Source organism: Microtus oregoni, unplaced genomic scaffold (genome assembly GCF_018167655.1).
Source record: "Microtus oregoni isolate MIOR12 unplaced genomic scaffold, Mior012 000023F_ref0000262, whole genome shotgun sequence".
NCBI lineage: Eukaryota > Metazoa > Chordata > Mammalia > Rodentia > Cricetidae > Microtus > Microtus oregoni.
Window position 1 is genome coordinate 573,284 of NW_024543082.1, and position 15,262 is coordinate 588,545.

A 15,262-nucleotide genomic window follows, 5' to 3' on the forward strand; every position below is an offset into this window, starting at 1 on the left:
GCCATCTCATAATGCAAAATGCGTTCATCTTACATCCAAAGTCCCCTCAGACTTAGCAGTTCCAACATGACTCAAAAGCCTAATTTCTCTTGTAAAACTCAACGCATGTCTTAATTTTGAGGCATTATAAAATTAATAAACAAGTTAACTACTTCCAAAATGTAATGAGACAAAGTATGCTCACTCCAAAACGGAGGAATAGGGACCTAGCAAGGAAGGATCAGACCAAAATCCAGTTGGGGAAGCATAAAATCCTGCAGTTACATATACAACATTTAGGGCTCTTGGCATCTTTGGGGCTCTAAAGGCCGTGGGCAGCCCTGCTCCTCCAGTTCTCTCTCATGTCGACTCCACTTGGTCCCTGCAGCTTTTGCCTACTGCTGTACCAGGATCCTGGCATCCCCAACATCCTGGGTCTCCGCTGCAACTTAGACTTCATTCACAAATGATCTCCTCGCCTGGAATCCAACCTTGCTTCAGCAGTTTTCCAGAATCTTGGAAGACTTCATGACCCTATGTTCTTGCATTTTGCATGCCAGCAAAATCAGCACCATGTGGACGAGGCTGGCATACTCTGCTAACAGCTCGAGATGCAGTCTGGCCCCCTTCTACAACAGCTGGACCACCGTGCACCTTGTGGCTGAACCTAGAGAAACAAACACTTCCCTAGAAGGTTGTTTTCAAGAAGGGAAGCCATACACGGGTGCCTTTCTCCTTTCACATGCTGTATGCAGCCTTTAATGGTGGGGTCTTGCCCTTGAGGTTCTTTACTTACTGTCCCAGTACAAACTGTCAGGGTGCTCCTTAACACAGCTAATCTCTGTAATGATCACAGGGCTTTTCTCCACACCCTGCTTATCCAGGACTTTGCATCTGTTACACTCCTCACCAAACCACACCTTCCATAGCTTTCCATCCTCCCTGTGCTCTCTCTCTCTCACTGGAACTTGGACCGGAGGAGTGAGTGGTAACCATGACACAACCTGGATGCTGTGACGTCTTGAAATGTCCTCCTCCAATCCCATTGGTCCACTGCTCTTTAACTCAGTCTCTCTAGTTCTCAGGACATGGGCAGAGTAGAGTCAGATTGCTTTCCAGAATATAACATGAATGGCTTCTAGCTCAATTCCCAAGAGTCCTTGACATGCTCTGAAATCTATGACAGTCTTTAATGACCACATCTCCATCAGTATTCTGAATGGTCCATTAAGTTCTGCTTGAAAGGCTTCTCCCCTATCCCTCCTGCAAACCAGTTCTAAATCCTACCAATCACATGATCAGGCTTATCACAGCAACAGTCCCACTCTTCGTACTCTGTCTTAGTGACTTCTCATCACTGTGACTCAGGTGACCTGGGGAAGGAAGGGTTTATATTCTGCTCACTGTGAGAGGCAGGGCACAGCAATGAGAGCGGCTCTGACTGGTGGCTGGGGCGTTGGGGCACATCTGTGGTCAGGAAGCAGAGAAAGACAAATGCTGGTCCTCAGTCTGCCTTTGTCTCTACTCGGTCTGGGACCTCAACCCGTGGGACAGGGCACCTACACTGGGGAGTGTCTTCCTTCCTCAGTTAAATCTGAAATGTCTTTACAGACTGCCCAGCACAGTATCTCCTAGGTGGCTCAAATTCCACTCGACTGATGATGAAGATTCATTATTACAACTTCCAACAGGTAACTAACGTTTGAATTTGTTCCACTTTTTCTACATCTTCAGCCCATGCTAATCTATAGACCTTTCCTCTGACGTCAGGCAATGACTCTCTACTGGGTTAGGTCTTAAAATCAAAAGGCCAACATTTGAGGGCTAGGCATTTGAGAGGCTGAGACAGAAGGGCCGTGAGTTCCAGGCCAGCCTGACCTGGCTGAGAGAGCAACACCAACTCGTTCTTAGAAATGCAGAATCGCTGCCCAGCATGGAGGAGCAGGCCAATGCGCCAGCAGCAAACAGGAGGCAGAAGCAGGAAGATCACAAACGGAAGGCAGCCTAGGTACGTAGTGAGCATTGGGCTAGCCTAGACTATCAGAGACCCTGGCAGTAAGGAAGGGAAAGAAAAGGGGAACTAAAGGAGGAGAAAGGAAAGAAGGAAAAGAAAATAGGAAAGGGAAGGAAGGGGAGAAGGAGGGAGGAGAGGAAGGATATGAAAGGGAAAGGTAGAGAGGAGAAAGGATCAAGATCCACATTTACTAAGGTCTCCAGGCAGCTCTTCTATAGTCACACTGAACTGAAGATTCAGGGTGACCAGGGTGCTTTACAGAAAAACAGGGAAGACAGATAGACAGACAAACAAACCAGCCACATATTTCTGGATTCCTAGTCCTTACCACCAAAGACTCTAACCTTAATTAGGCTGGGTTGCAACCTAACTTCACTGAGAATTTACCAAAGGCAGTTAAATTACTAAATGATGTTCACAAATACAGAAAGTAGCCTCTTTGATGGGTTTCACAGGCCAGAATTAGACAAAGATTAAGAGGTTCACAGAATAAAGTCAGCACACTTCCTCTGGAAAGGGCCAGACACAAGTGTTTTAATCCCTTGAGATATGCACTGAGTATCATAATTATTCAACCTTGTCATAAACATAAGTAAAGCTATATTCGAATAAAACTTGACCTGAAAATAAGTATAAATAAATAAATAAATAAGAGCAAGAGACTAGATTTGGCCCTTTCTAACTGGCTGCTAGCTTCTCTGATGACACAGATCTAGAGTTGGAGCTGAGGCTCTGTAGGTCCAACAAGTTTACAGGTGATGCTGGTGACATGGATGCTGCTGGGCCAGGGACCAGCACTCGGGAGGCAGAGGAAGGCAGATCTCTGAGTTCAAGGCCAGCCTGGTCTTCAGAGCAAGCTCCAGGACAGACAGGGCTACTTTACAGAGAAATGCCAGCCTGGTCTACAGAGTGAGTTTCAGGACAGCCAGGGCTTCACAGACAAACCCTGTCTTGAAAACAAAAACAAAAAAAAAAAAAAAAAAAAAAAAGCAAACAAACAAAGAATTCTGATATAGATGTCATAAATAAATGAAGACCAATTTACTACAGACATACAAATGTCACACATTAGATGTTTAAAACTGTGACAGACAGCTTTATATACAGAGGTTACCAACAATTCTCCCATGGTCGCAGAAGCACATCACTGTACAGCCAAGAGAATGAAGCCAACTTTATTCTCTTATCTTGAATTTGACCTGGCTGTGACGGCAGCAGAAAAGGAAGCGGTTTGACTTCCAGACCTTGGTCTGAAGAAATGACAGGTGCTAGACACCCAGGCAGCACCAGCCAGGCTTCACAGCAGACACGTGGACTCCTGTGGCCACAGACAAGCAACCCAGCCAGAGGCAGGAGCAGAGGCTAGCTGGCGGCTTCACCTCCTGCCCAATAAACAAGAGTGTGTGTTTTCCTAAGGTGCCAAGCACTGGAGTGGTGGCCACACACAAGATATTGATGGTCATTCTGGGTTTCCTGCTGCTGAGCTCTCTTTGATGCTGCTGTGACTTCCTCTGCTAACAGAGTTCAGACAGGGAGTCATCCTGCAAAGCTGTACTCCTTCATCCCTCCGTGTTTCCATCTCGAACTCACTACCGGTGCTGGCCGTGACTTCTCGCACTGACAGTGTACACAGCTCATTCCTCCGCGTCACTACCCCGGCCTGGAAAATTCTATTACAGTAAATTGATTGTTACGTCAGCTGTTACTTCTTGGTGTTTTTACCTGGCTTGTGATGACAGCTAGCCCGAGCATTTTTGATTTTTTGATTCTTTCTTATTTTTAGTTATTGAAAAAGTTACATAAGCAAATGAAACTAAATGTACATATTAAATCTTAGGAAGACTATAGGTTTATAGTCTCAAACTCTTTTTTGAAAATTCCACTTTCTAATAATACTAGACTGACCAAAGTGAGCTAATGTTTTTTTTTCTTTACTAAATAATTCTTTACATTTCAACATAATTTATTTAAAACATCTTAATACAGAACTGTATACACACACATACAAACACTATTACCAACTAACTTCTGGACCTTATGGCATGCATCACTGCATTTCAGAATTCATTTCATAATGTATTTCATAAGACCTGCTAAGCAGGTCCATCTGCACCACGTTGAACAACTTCCCATAATTACACCCAGAAGACAAATACAGTAGTTCACATTATCTCCCTCAACCTAAATCTTTTTATCTCAAAAAGTTATTAAATAAATCAATGGTAACAAATGATCCATATATTACTTCAACTCCAAGTGACTATTGCATACTGAAAAGATATTTAGGGAAATAGATACATATATAGATATGTATGCTCTAAGCTTCTGCAACACAAGAAACAGTGATCTTCTGTGAGACTGGGTCAAACACCAGAACAAGTGACCACTTATATGATTACCAAGTATAAACTAAAGCCAAAATACCTCCTAGGACTGCAGAAATTATATTATGAAATTAGACTATAGACTATATCAGGATGTTTTCAGTGGCTGGGGAGACGGCTAAGTGGTTAAGAGCACTGTTTGCATCTCCAGAGGACTCAGGTTTGATTCCCAACACCCAAACAGTGGTTCACAACCATCTTTAGCGCCAGTTGTTCCAGGGGATCTGGTGCCTTCTTCTGACCTCTACGGGTACCAGGCATGCTCATACATGTAGGCAAAACACTCATACACATGAAATACAAATAAAAATAAATGCATCCTTTTTTTTTGAGGTAGAGAGTTGCGCCTGCCCATTTTTGAAACAGCTAACAACTCAAATAACACTGATATATAACTTCAGCCACAATAAGACCAGCCCAGTCCCTCCCATTCCCAAAAACATTGCACAGAACTCAAAGTGGAAAAATAACTTTAATGAGTGTTATTTTATGGTATTGAGTTTATTATGGGGGAATATAATTTTCCACAGTGGTGAAGCCATTGGGAAACTGTCCACGCTCCAGTAATAACCATGGCTCATACAAGCCATGCTCATTGAGCACAGTGGGAAGAGACCTACTATACTAGAACTGGAAATGAAGAAAGCGGACCCACTTCCCTTCTTCCCCGCCACACACACCCCAATAGAAGACCAATTAAGTCATCTCATAAAAGACTGCCACTCAAGAGTGTCAACAGGGGGCTGGAGAGATGGCTCAGCGGTTAAGAACACTGACTCCTCTTTCAGAGAACCCGGATTCAATTCCCAGCACCCACACAGCAACTCACAACTGTGTGAAGATCCATTTCTAGGGGATCTGACACCATCACACCAATGCACATAAAATAAAGTTTAATAAACCATAAAAAATGTTTTAAAAAATAAAGAAAATTAAAAAAATTAAAACAATCATGGTATCACCTACTCACTGATACTTACTGTGTGAAAATTTATCATTTCTTGAAGACTGTCAGAAAACTTGGTCAAACTTGTCTGTAAGGAAGAAACCAAAGGAAAATCAAGTCACTTGCAAGCTACTAAAATAAGTCACAAAAATATTACTTAGCATGTAATCTGACAAAACTCAGGTTAGCCTGTAAACAATAACACTTACTTCCAAGGACAACCTCAATAACTCACATGATCTGCAGAGGTCATGTCCACCACAAGTCTACATGTGATGACATGTTAAGGCCTAGAAAAATCAAGGAATTGGTACTGCCCCATCTGCAACGTGCGATTCTAAAGGTTTGATAGCATCAACAGTGTGCCTCTGTAAGCAACTCTGGATCACGTAATTATCACAACATACCTGTTTCTTCCTAATCTAGTTTCCACCATGAAAGAAACATCAGTAGCACTACAGAACACAACAAGGGATATACGCTAACCCGGGGCCATAGGCCAGCCAGAAGCAATACAGCTCCAGGCACACAGTTGGGTTCTGTTCTGCTCTGAGTAGGTTAATAGTCACCCACTGGTGACCTGATTCTGCTCGTGACCCCTGCCTGCTTCAGCTCACCTGTGTGCATGCAAACCTCAAGTCTGTGAAGCGAGGGTAGGGCAGTGATGCTAAGTATGCACAACAAGAAATCGAACTTTAACATACTACTACCTTAAAAAAAACACACACACACAACTGTGGAACATGGCTCCGAGGAATGGCAGCCTTCTACTCCGGCTAAGTTCGCTCTAACCATTTAGGTAGATGAATACATGATGATGATCTCATCACTTCACCTGTCATCTCAGTGATACCAACCTCGACGACAGCGTCGCTGCTGGAGTACTGTGCTAGGTCTCGGATCCCGTTCATGAACTGTCTATTGGCCGCACAGAAGGCTTTGCCAGTGTCGATCATCGCGATACAGAGCTTCACGAGCTGGGAAAGAAGACAAAGTCGGAAGGGAAGTGAATGGAGATGGGCCTTAGTCGACCGCGTTAGCAGTTACACGAGTTAGCCTACTCGATACAAATCACATTTCATCAGTAAGTAGAGTAGTGAACGACATTCTCCTTTGCCTTAGAAGGTAAATTCACAGGAAGAGCGACAGCAAAATGTCGACCTGTTGGGACCCAAAGGCTCTCCAGGACATCACATTCAAATCCATAATTTAAGCCCATAAATATTTATTAAATCCTCCTAAAAGAGGGGCTCGGGAATGGAGGTCAGCGGTAGAGCACTCACCTACACATGAGTTCAGTTCATCATGCACACGCGCACGCGCACACACACACACACACACACGTACACACACACACGTACACACACACACACACACGTACACACACATACACACACACACAGACGTACACCCTAGAAGGAAGAGAAGGTGTGTGGGCAGCACTGTGATGAAAATATAGCTACACTTTTCAGCTGTGGTTACTGAAGAAAAGCACATAAACCGGCACTGTAAGTTAGCCACACAGCTCAGGCTCGCCCCACCAGAGCGGACCTACGAAATGACTAACCAGCCTCACTGGAAACTACTAGGAAAGAAGGGTTTCTCCAATGCCTGTGTTAGGCATTGATTACGGCCTCCGGACTGAGCCTGCATCAGCCTTTCCCTGCTCCCTTCCTCCCTCCCTCCTCCATCTCTCATTGTATCTTCATTGTGATTCATCCACATGACATATGGGTGTGTTATATACATGCAGCATAATAAAATACCCAGAGAAGGCCAGTGCTGGGGTGTGGCTGAACTGTAGAGGTTGCCTAGCATGCAACAGGCTCAAATCCAATCCCTGACACCAAAAACAACGACAACCCTATAACAAGTGACAAATTAATAGCATCCAAAGTATATTTTAAAAAATAATATTTTTACAAATACTAATATTTCAATAAAATACATGCATATTCTTTTGCATGCTTAGAAAATTTCCGCAAGAATTTGAAAGGCACTAAGTGGTTTTACTCCTCCAGCAGAGGGTCAGATGGTCAAAGGGAACTAGGTGGGTATACTCCTCCAGCAGAGGGTCAGATGGTCAGCAGCTTTCACTGGGCACACTTCTCCTGCCTTTGAATTTTGTTCCATATAGGTAATGTTACTCAACAAATTGAATATCAAAAATAATTAAATTAAAAGGAAAGGCTAATAGTACAGCATGATTAAAACTGGATTTTCAGCTCAGTCTATTTAAACTCAAATCCTAATGGCATTTAAGTGGATCTAGGTGACCTTAGCCTTAACAAACTTGCAAGACTCCCTGCATAATAATAACAATGGCACTAACCTACAGGAGGCTTCTATCCAGAGCCACCACACAAAAATCCCAGCAGAGCCACCACAGGTACCTGGTAGCTACCCAGCAGAGGTCAGCTTCCCTGTCAGCAAGGTTCCTGGCTGCTACTTGCTTCTGTTTTCACTTTATATGAAACAAAGAGAAGGCAGAGAAGGGAAAGTAGAGAGGCGACAGAGGGTTTGCACAGAAAAAGAGATTTTCATTACTGCAAAAGAACGTGCTGTTTCTAGACTAGGAGGAAGAAATAAAAACATTCCCACCAAGCAGTATGAGAGCACTGTGTCAATCTTAGTGGTCAGCCACGCAGGGCCACGGTAGATCAATGCAGGGCCACAGAGGAGGCAGCGAGAGATCTGTGATCTATAAAGAGCACTGTGTCAGTCTTAGTGGTCAGCCACGCAGGGCCACGGTGGATCAATGCAGGGCCACAGAGGAGGCAGCGAGAGATCTGTGATCTATAAAGAGCACTGTGCCAATCTTAGTGGTCAGCCACGCAGGACCACAGAAGAGGAGACAATAGACCTGTGATCTGTGAAGAGCACTACAATAGTCTCAGCAGTCAGCCACGCAGGGCCACAGTGGAGCCATGCAGGGCCACAGAGGAAGCAGTGAGAGACTTGCAATCTGTGAAGACCACTGCATCAGTCTCAGCAGTCAGCCACGCAGGGCCACAGTGGAGCCATGCAGGGCCACAGAGGAGGCAGCAAGAGACCTGCCTTCTGCTCTGGAGGGAAGAAATGGCATCTAGCCATTTCAGGAATCTGTAGCTTTACCAAACAGACTGTAACTTCATTACAGCCTAGGTATTGGGCAGATTACATCATAAAGCTTCAGAAAAGGGGAATTCCTCTAGGCGTGGTGGTGGCTATAGCCCTAGCCTTCAGAGGCTGGGGCAAAAGAATCATTAGCATGGGGCTAAATCGCCCCGCTGGAGATGCTCAGGGTGATGATGGAGTAGAAACTTGGGATTACACAGTATGGGGTCCAGCTAAATCTCCCCTGGTAGAGATATTCAGGATGATAATGCACAGTCAGAAGAAAACACAGTAGAAGGAACTCTCCCTCTCCTAGTCAGGACAGCAAGTCAGCCACAACTATACTCAGGAGTGAGGAAAATCCACACAAACCCCAGAATGCAAAGATCTGGGTCCCAGATGCCTCCAGCCTTAACATTTAATGATGAAGTGAGCGGGGTGTAAGATGGTCGGACTCAAGGACAGACAATGGCCGCCAGGGACATCTTTTGAGTGAGTATTTTTTGGGTCACCAGTGGGAGCAAGTTGCCTGCCAGGCACAAGGTAAGACTTTTTCTTTTCTAATAAAAGCAGACTAAGAAGTCTGCAAAATTCCATACAGTGGACAGGTCATTTGCTTGTAAAATATATACAAAAAGTTTCACACCCAGGCCCACCTAAAAGAACACCAAGAAGTCTGCACAGGGACGAAGTCATATAGCTATGAGGTATACAGGAAGTCACTCTTCTGTGCCCCTGGCTAAAAAAAAACCAAATAGGTTCACAGCAAGGAGAGACCGTTTGTTTGCATGCCACTTGTGTGGCAAAGTCTTCACCTCAAAGACCACGACAGAAGACACAGGGAAAAGCCTTTTGTGTGTGGCTGTTGTGCCGAGGCATTTGCCAAGAGGCATGAGAGACATGTGCACAGTGAAAGGAGGCGGCCACCAATGGTGCCGTCCAGAGTGAGCTGAGCAGTCGCAGAAGTAGCAATGGCCCCTGAAGCAAAGCAGCAGCAGGAGACCATCACCTGTGGCTGTGATGGGTCAGGACCCCTTGTCCAGGGAGCAGCAGGACACTGAGGTTGTAGCGACTGCAGCCAGTGAACACCCGCGACCGCGCTGTGCTGGGTGGACCTAAGGCGGTGCTCAGGGTGGGTGTTCTTAAAACTTGTCAGGGCAATTTCGTGCTCACCAGTTTCAGGACCTTTCAGGGCCCAGGATTAGTGCTCCCAGTAAGCCCACCTCCCTTCTGCCTGACTGTTTTTACGTGAAAACTCCTGTGTCCAACTTAGAGCAAGCCACCTCTGTCCCATCTGTACTTAATTCCTCTGCCAGGCCTGTGAGTGCGTGGCACAGGGGAACTGAACAAAATGATTTTCCAATCTTCTCAATGTCTGTGACTTACTGTCATTTTAATAATCAGATAAGAGTATTTCATATAGAAGCTGGTGGTGACGACCAAGAACACTGCACACAGTTGGAGATGCAGGATGCTATTGGTTTTATATTTGTTCTGCGAATGCTTTTTTTTATATCACACTTTTTCATTGTTTCTGAGAACATTGTGAGATGGTTGCTTTGCTGGAATGGTTCTTCATCATTGTGATCAGCCCTGAACCCGGCTCACAGGCTGTAGGTCTTGTACCGTAGGGTTGGAGGGACCAGGACGCTGGTGGATTAGGGCTGAGTTCTCAGAATCTTCTCTTGTACAGTACTGCCACTCCCCACCAGCAAGCATTTGTGGGGTAGACCAGAGGGGAGAAGGCAGGGCTTTCAGTCTCAGATACAAGGGTTTCACAGGTGTAAAAGTCCAAGATTTTCTATGTCAAAATCTTTTTTTTTTTTTTTTTCGAGACAGGGTTTCTCTGTGGCTTTGGAGCCTGTCCTGGAACTAGATCTTTACTGATGCCAAAATTGGTTTGTATTTAAGATCAAGATAGGACAAGAAACAGAACTGTGTGGGCAGACGTGCCTGTAGTTTACAGAACTGCAAGCTTCGGGGATGTTCCACGCCATACAATCACTCACACAGAAGATGTAATACATTTACTTAGACCAGCAAAAGCCCTGTAGTGTACGAACAGCAGTGTTGGTCTTGACAATTCCAGGGGAAAGACGGCTGCACTGCTGGGGCAGGGAGCACACTGGACTAATACCTCTCATCTACAAGCAACAGACTTTTAACCAAACTAAAGGCTGTTGGACCACATGTTTACGTGCCGTGTTTATATTTCACTGCTGTTTACAGTTTTAAATAGAAGTTGATTAGCCTTTTTGTAGTCAAAAATCATTTATAAACTTTGTTTCAGGTGTGGTTGTACCAATTGTCCTTTTAACCATTTTCATAGGGATATACTGAAATACCAACAACTGTTTGGATTATACTGTGTAGCCAGTAGTAAACTCTTTAGGTACTAGCTGGTTATTGTAGGATTTATATACTTGTAGAAAATGCCAACTTCAACATTCTACTTTGGTTCTTAAGAGTTCTCTTCTTTTTAAAACATATATTAATTTCATTTTCTTAAAATAATCTAAGTCAGCCAGACAATCATGGTACAGGCCTTTAATCCCAGCACTTAGGAGGCAGAGGCAGGCGGATCTCTTTGAGTTCAAGGTCAGCCTGGTCTACAGAGTGAGTTCCAGGGCATCCAGGGCTACACAAAGAAACCCTATCTCAGAAAAAGAAAAAAAAAATCTATCTAAGCAGTCACAAACAAGCAGGACAGAAGGCCAGAGGTGCAGGGGGCCTAAGACAGAGAGGTACTGAGACTGAGAACAAAGAGATGAGGGTGTCAGAGAGTGGTGGGCTAGCAGCACTCTAGAGCTCAGAGACTACAGCCGAACAGTGAGCCAGAGACTGTGGCCACAGACATATGTGACAGCATTAGCACAGCCAGCATCGCAGGAGAACAGGCGCAGAACCACACTGTAGTGGCCCCAGAGGAAGGGCTGGCTTGGTGATGTAGAAAGGGCAGAGATTTTGCCTATTAAATGGCAGTGATGGATAAAAATATAACTAAATAATAAAAAGCTGGAAACAAGAGTTTTTGCGTACGTATAAATGTCAGCATGGTCTAAAGTGTCGGGCTGGTAGCCTAGCCTATTCGTCCAGCACCTTTTCACTAAAGGATTACTGTGTCATAGGCACTTGCTAGTTGATAGGAGCACAAACAACTCATTGCCTGGTAAGTGACCTCTCTCCTCTCCTCTCCTCTCCTCTCCTCTCCTCTCCTCTCTTCTCCTCTCCTTTTTCCATGTTTAACTGTTGGAAATTGAGGAGAGATTTCACAGACAGGTACCGAGCACATCAAAGAAAAGATGCAGTAGACACAGAGATCAAATCTAGATGGCTCCTGTGAGAGGCCATGATGCTGCGAACACCAGAACGCCTTCCAGAGTGCAAACACCAGAACGCCTTCCAGAGTGCATACCTGGACCCATGAACACGACCACTCGAGAGGACTGCACAAGCCAGAACCAACTACTGGTGGCATACAGCATATGCAAAATAACCATGCACTAAGTCACCAAACAAGTTTAGTCGGTCACTGGTATGATTTACAATGATATCATAAGCAGAACTTACCTTGCATGATGTTATGAAAGCTGGGAACTGAAGGCACCACCCCCAAAAGTTCCTCACGTTGCCACACTTCCATAATCACCATCCCTTGTGTGCCTCATGGTCTACTCTAACATCCACAGCACCAAAAAGACAACAGCTCAAGAATCTGGACAGGTGCGCTTATTGTATAGGGAATCACGATCTTACCCCCAGAGAAACACAGAGAGTAACTGTGGAGCTTTGAGAAGAAAAGCAGGGGTCGGGGAACAATATTCTAAACACAATTAAGTTTCCACACACTCTGGGTCCCCTTTGGTTAAGAAAGACTCTAGGATTCCAGTATTTTGATCATTTAAGATTTGAAGGTTCTTTGGGTTAAGTTTGACTGAATCGGAGCCTGTACCGCCCCATCAAAAGATGACTGGGTGATGCCTATGTACCACAGGGTCCGAAAAGACTGTTTTACATGGCAATACCATTTAATTGTCCAACCGAAATCACTGTCAGGAGAGGAATTTAACCTATGAGTACACCATCTCCAGAAATCTGGAGAGATATCATCAAACAGCAGTTATGAAGGAAGTCTGAACAAATGGGTCAAAAGCCATGTAGTTCTCATTCAAATGCTTCTGCCTGGTTCACAGCAGATAATGCTTTATGTCCATGAAGCATACATCCAAAAACCATTGTCGGTAACAAGAGAAGATGGGAATCAGCGTATGCTTACCCTTATATAAGATATAACTGTATAACTGTTAAGTATTTTAAGTATTTCTAGAATTAGCTTAAAAAGGGAATGAACACTTAAAATTTTATTTGTATTTGATTTACATCTAGGATTTACAACTAGGATCATAAGCTTATATATAAAACCCATCAAGTATCAGAAATGACAAATGGGACATTCTGATGGAGAGGACAGGAACAAACTTCTAGCTAAAGGAACCTCTGTGGCTTCTGAAGTCAGATGTGGACACAAATCCTTGTTCTGACAATTGAACAGGCAAGCTACTGTCTGTCTCTAGGCTTCATTTCCTCCTGTGTCCAATCAGGAGGACAGCACCTATTCACACAGAGATCCCAGTGACATAAACCAACCCCGAGTGAGGGCACTACCCATTCACTAGGGAAAATAAAGAATGAATGTTTTTCAAAGTTTACCTTATCGAGTTTTAGTTCCAACTCCGCCACATCTCCCTCTACTTCTTCCAAAGCAGCCCTAGGAAAATTGAATATAAAGTCAGTTAGTTTATTTCTTTAAAGGTATACTTTACTCTTGAAAAATAATTTTCCATTCTAAGTGAAGACATAGATATGAATATCCTTTATGTAAATTTAATGATCATGCAATGCCACAGATAATAGGCTAGGCCAACAAGAAAACAAGAAAATACATTAGGCAAACTTATTTTAACATTTATTTTTAATTACATGTAGTTATGTATGTCTGCATGTGGTTTTGTACACATACACACAAGCGCCCACAGAGGCCAGTGGTGTCAGATCCCCGGAAGTAGAAGTTGGGACAGTTGAAGCTTCTGATGCTGTGAAGGGAACCGAACCCAGGTCTTCCAGAAGAGGTCTTAATACCAAGCCATCTTACTGTCCCCAGGCTAACTTACGTTTAATCACTAATATGATTCAAATTATTAACAGTATTCTGAACTGTTTGTGTTTTAAAAAATGAGTTAGGGTATGTAAGCAAGATACCAGAAAATACAGAAGGACACATTAATCAAATAAAATCATCCAAACGCCTACTTTCAAAAAGAAAAATAGAGGAAAACATTTTAATAGTTGGGCCTTAACTGACTCTGATTTGTAGATAGTGAAGTATATGAGACCAAAGAGCAATGCACTAACAGTCAAAGGGGCTTTTACTATGAGAAATAGCTCATACAGATCACTTTTCTCCTGTCGATATAATTTTAATATAGGAAAATCGGCAAAGATTAGGTCACACAAAAAGAAGAAAGTAAGCAGTGAGCCAGATGTTCTTAACAACAAAGAGAAAGCCGCTGAGGCCACAAGGCCACACGCCAAATGAAGCAGCTGCAATTAGAACGTGTTAAGGGTAAAAATGGTGTGTAATAAAACACAAGTTCCACGTGTTCTCTGTGTGTGCTGGCCACAGGATCCCAACCCTTAGGCGTGCCGACTTTCCACCGCAGAGCCAACCATACTCCCCACGCCATTTCCATATACCTACTGATGTCCCAGCCATATTCCAACCGTTATTTTAAGAACTAATCAAATTTTGCTTTAATTGGATATTAATGGGAGACTACCTCCTTCTTCTCAAGCAATGGACCAAACAAAAGACAGCCAGGATATAAACCCTATTTCCTATTTCCATAAATACCTTGGGTGACCTTTGAATAAATACTTTATCAGTTCCATCTAAGGACACACATTTTTAAAGCTTCCAAATCTCCAAGATTTAAAATCCTGTTAGTTATTCAGTAAGCATGCGCCATTGTAACTGAGCTCCTCTTGCATATGCTTCAAGAACACAGGAGGCAGCAAATACACAGCACAGAAGCCAGAATGCTGCTTCCTGGCCCACAAGCTGGCCATGGTCTTCAAGTGTTGTTCTAACTACACATCATTCCCTCAGCTGGGAAATGTAATCCTCACCTCTCCATCATTTAAACTCACCGCACACCTGAGCCAAAGAAACCCATCTCTATAAGGAAACTGCAACTGACTTAAAACTAAGATGTCCAACAGCCAGAAAAATCTAGATAACTGATAGCCTCTTCTCTTTAGGGAAGGGAGTAAGTTCTTAAAAGAGGCTGCAAGGCATGCTGGGAATCCTAGCACTCAGGAAGTGGAGGTGGGAGGAGGCTTAAGCCCAGGAGTTCTAAGCCTGGTGACACCTCATCTCAAAATAAATAAACAAATGAAGTCCATCTTACTGACAGGGAAATATGTACACGAGATTAAATTATTACAGAGAGGAAGAAGAAAATTACATAATTAGGATAATGTTAATTCCAAAAAAACCCTGTTGAAACCCAGACTGGTAAATGTGACGTGAACTATATAATGCAGAAGAGCGGGGATTGGAGAACAGGCATTGTAGAGAAGGATTTGCATTCTAAGTATACCTCTGGATAAGTTCAGCATTTTCAACAGTGGTACATTCATTCAGACAACTCCCCAAGAAGTGGCTTCCTTTGGGACTTGTCCCTCCCTCGCTCTACTGCACGACAAAGGCCCGAGTTCCCAGCACACACGGTGCACACCTCTGCCACTGTCACTTCTCTGACTGACAGTCTGAGCTGTCCCCAG

General features: G+C 43.8%; 1 protein-coding gene across 7 annotated transcripts in view; it reads right to left on the reverse strand.

The window, feature by feature from the left end:
- Acap2 (ArfGAP with coiled-coil, ankyrin repeat and PH domains 2) overlaps positions 1–15,262 on the reverse strand; it is a 116,166-nt gene that overhangs the window by 58,697 nt on the left and 42,207 nt on the right. For all 7 annotated transcript variants that reach the window (XM_041672765.1, XM_041672762.1, XM_041672764.1 and 4 more), the window contains exons 2-4: positions 13,130–13,187; positions 6,181–6,300; positions 5,358–5,411 (exon numbers count right to left, since the gene is read on the reverse strand). In XM_041672765.1, coding sequence (XP_041528699.1) covers positions 5,358–5,411; positions 6,181–6,300; positions 13,130–13,187 — 232 coding nt within the window. The remainder of the gene's footprint in view (positions 1–5,357; positions 5,412–6,180; positions 6,301–13,129; positions 13,188–15,262) is intronic.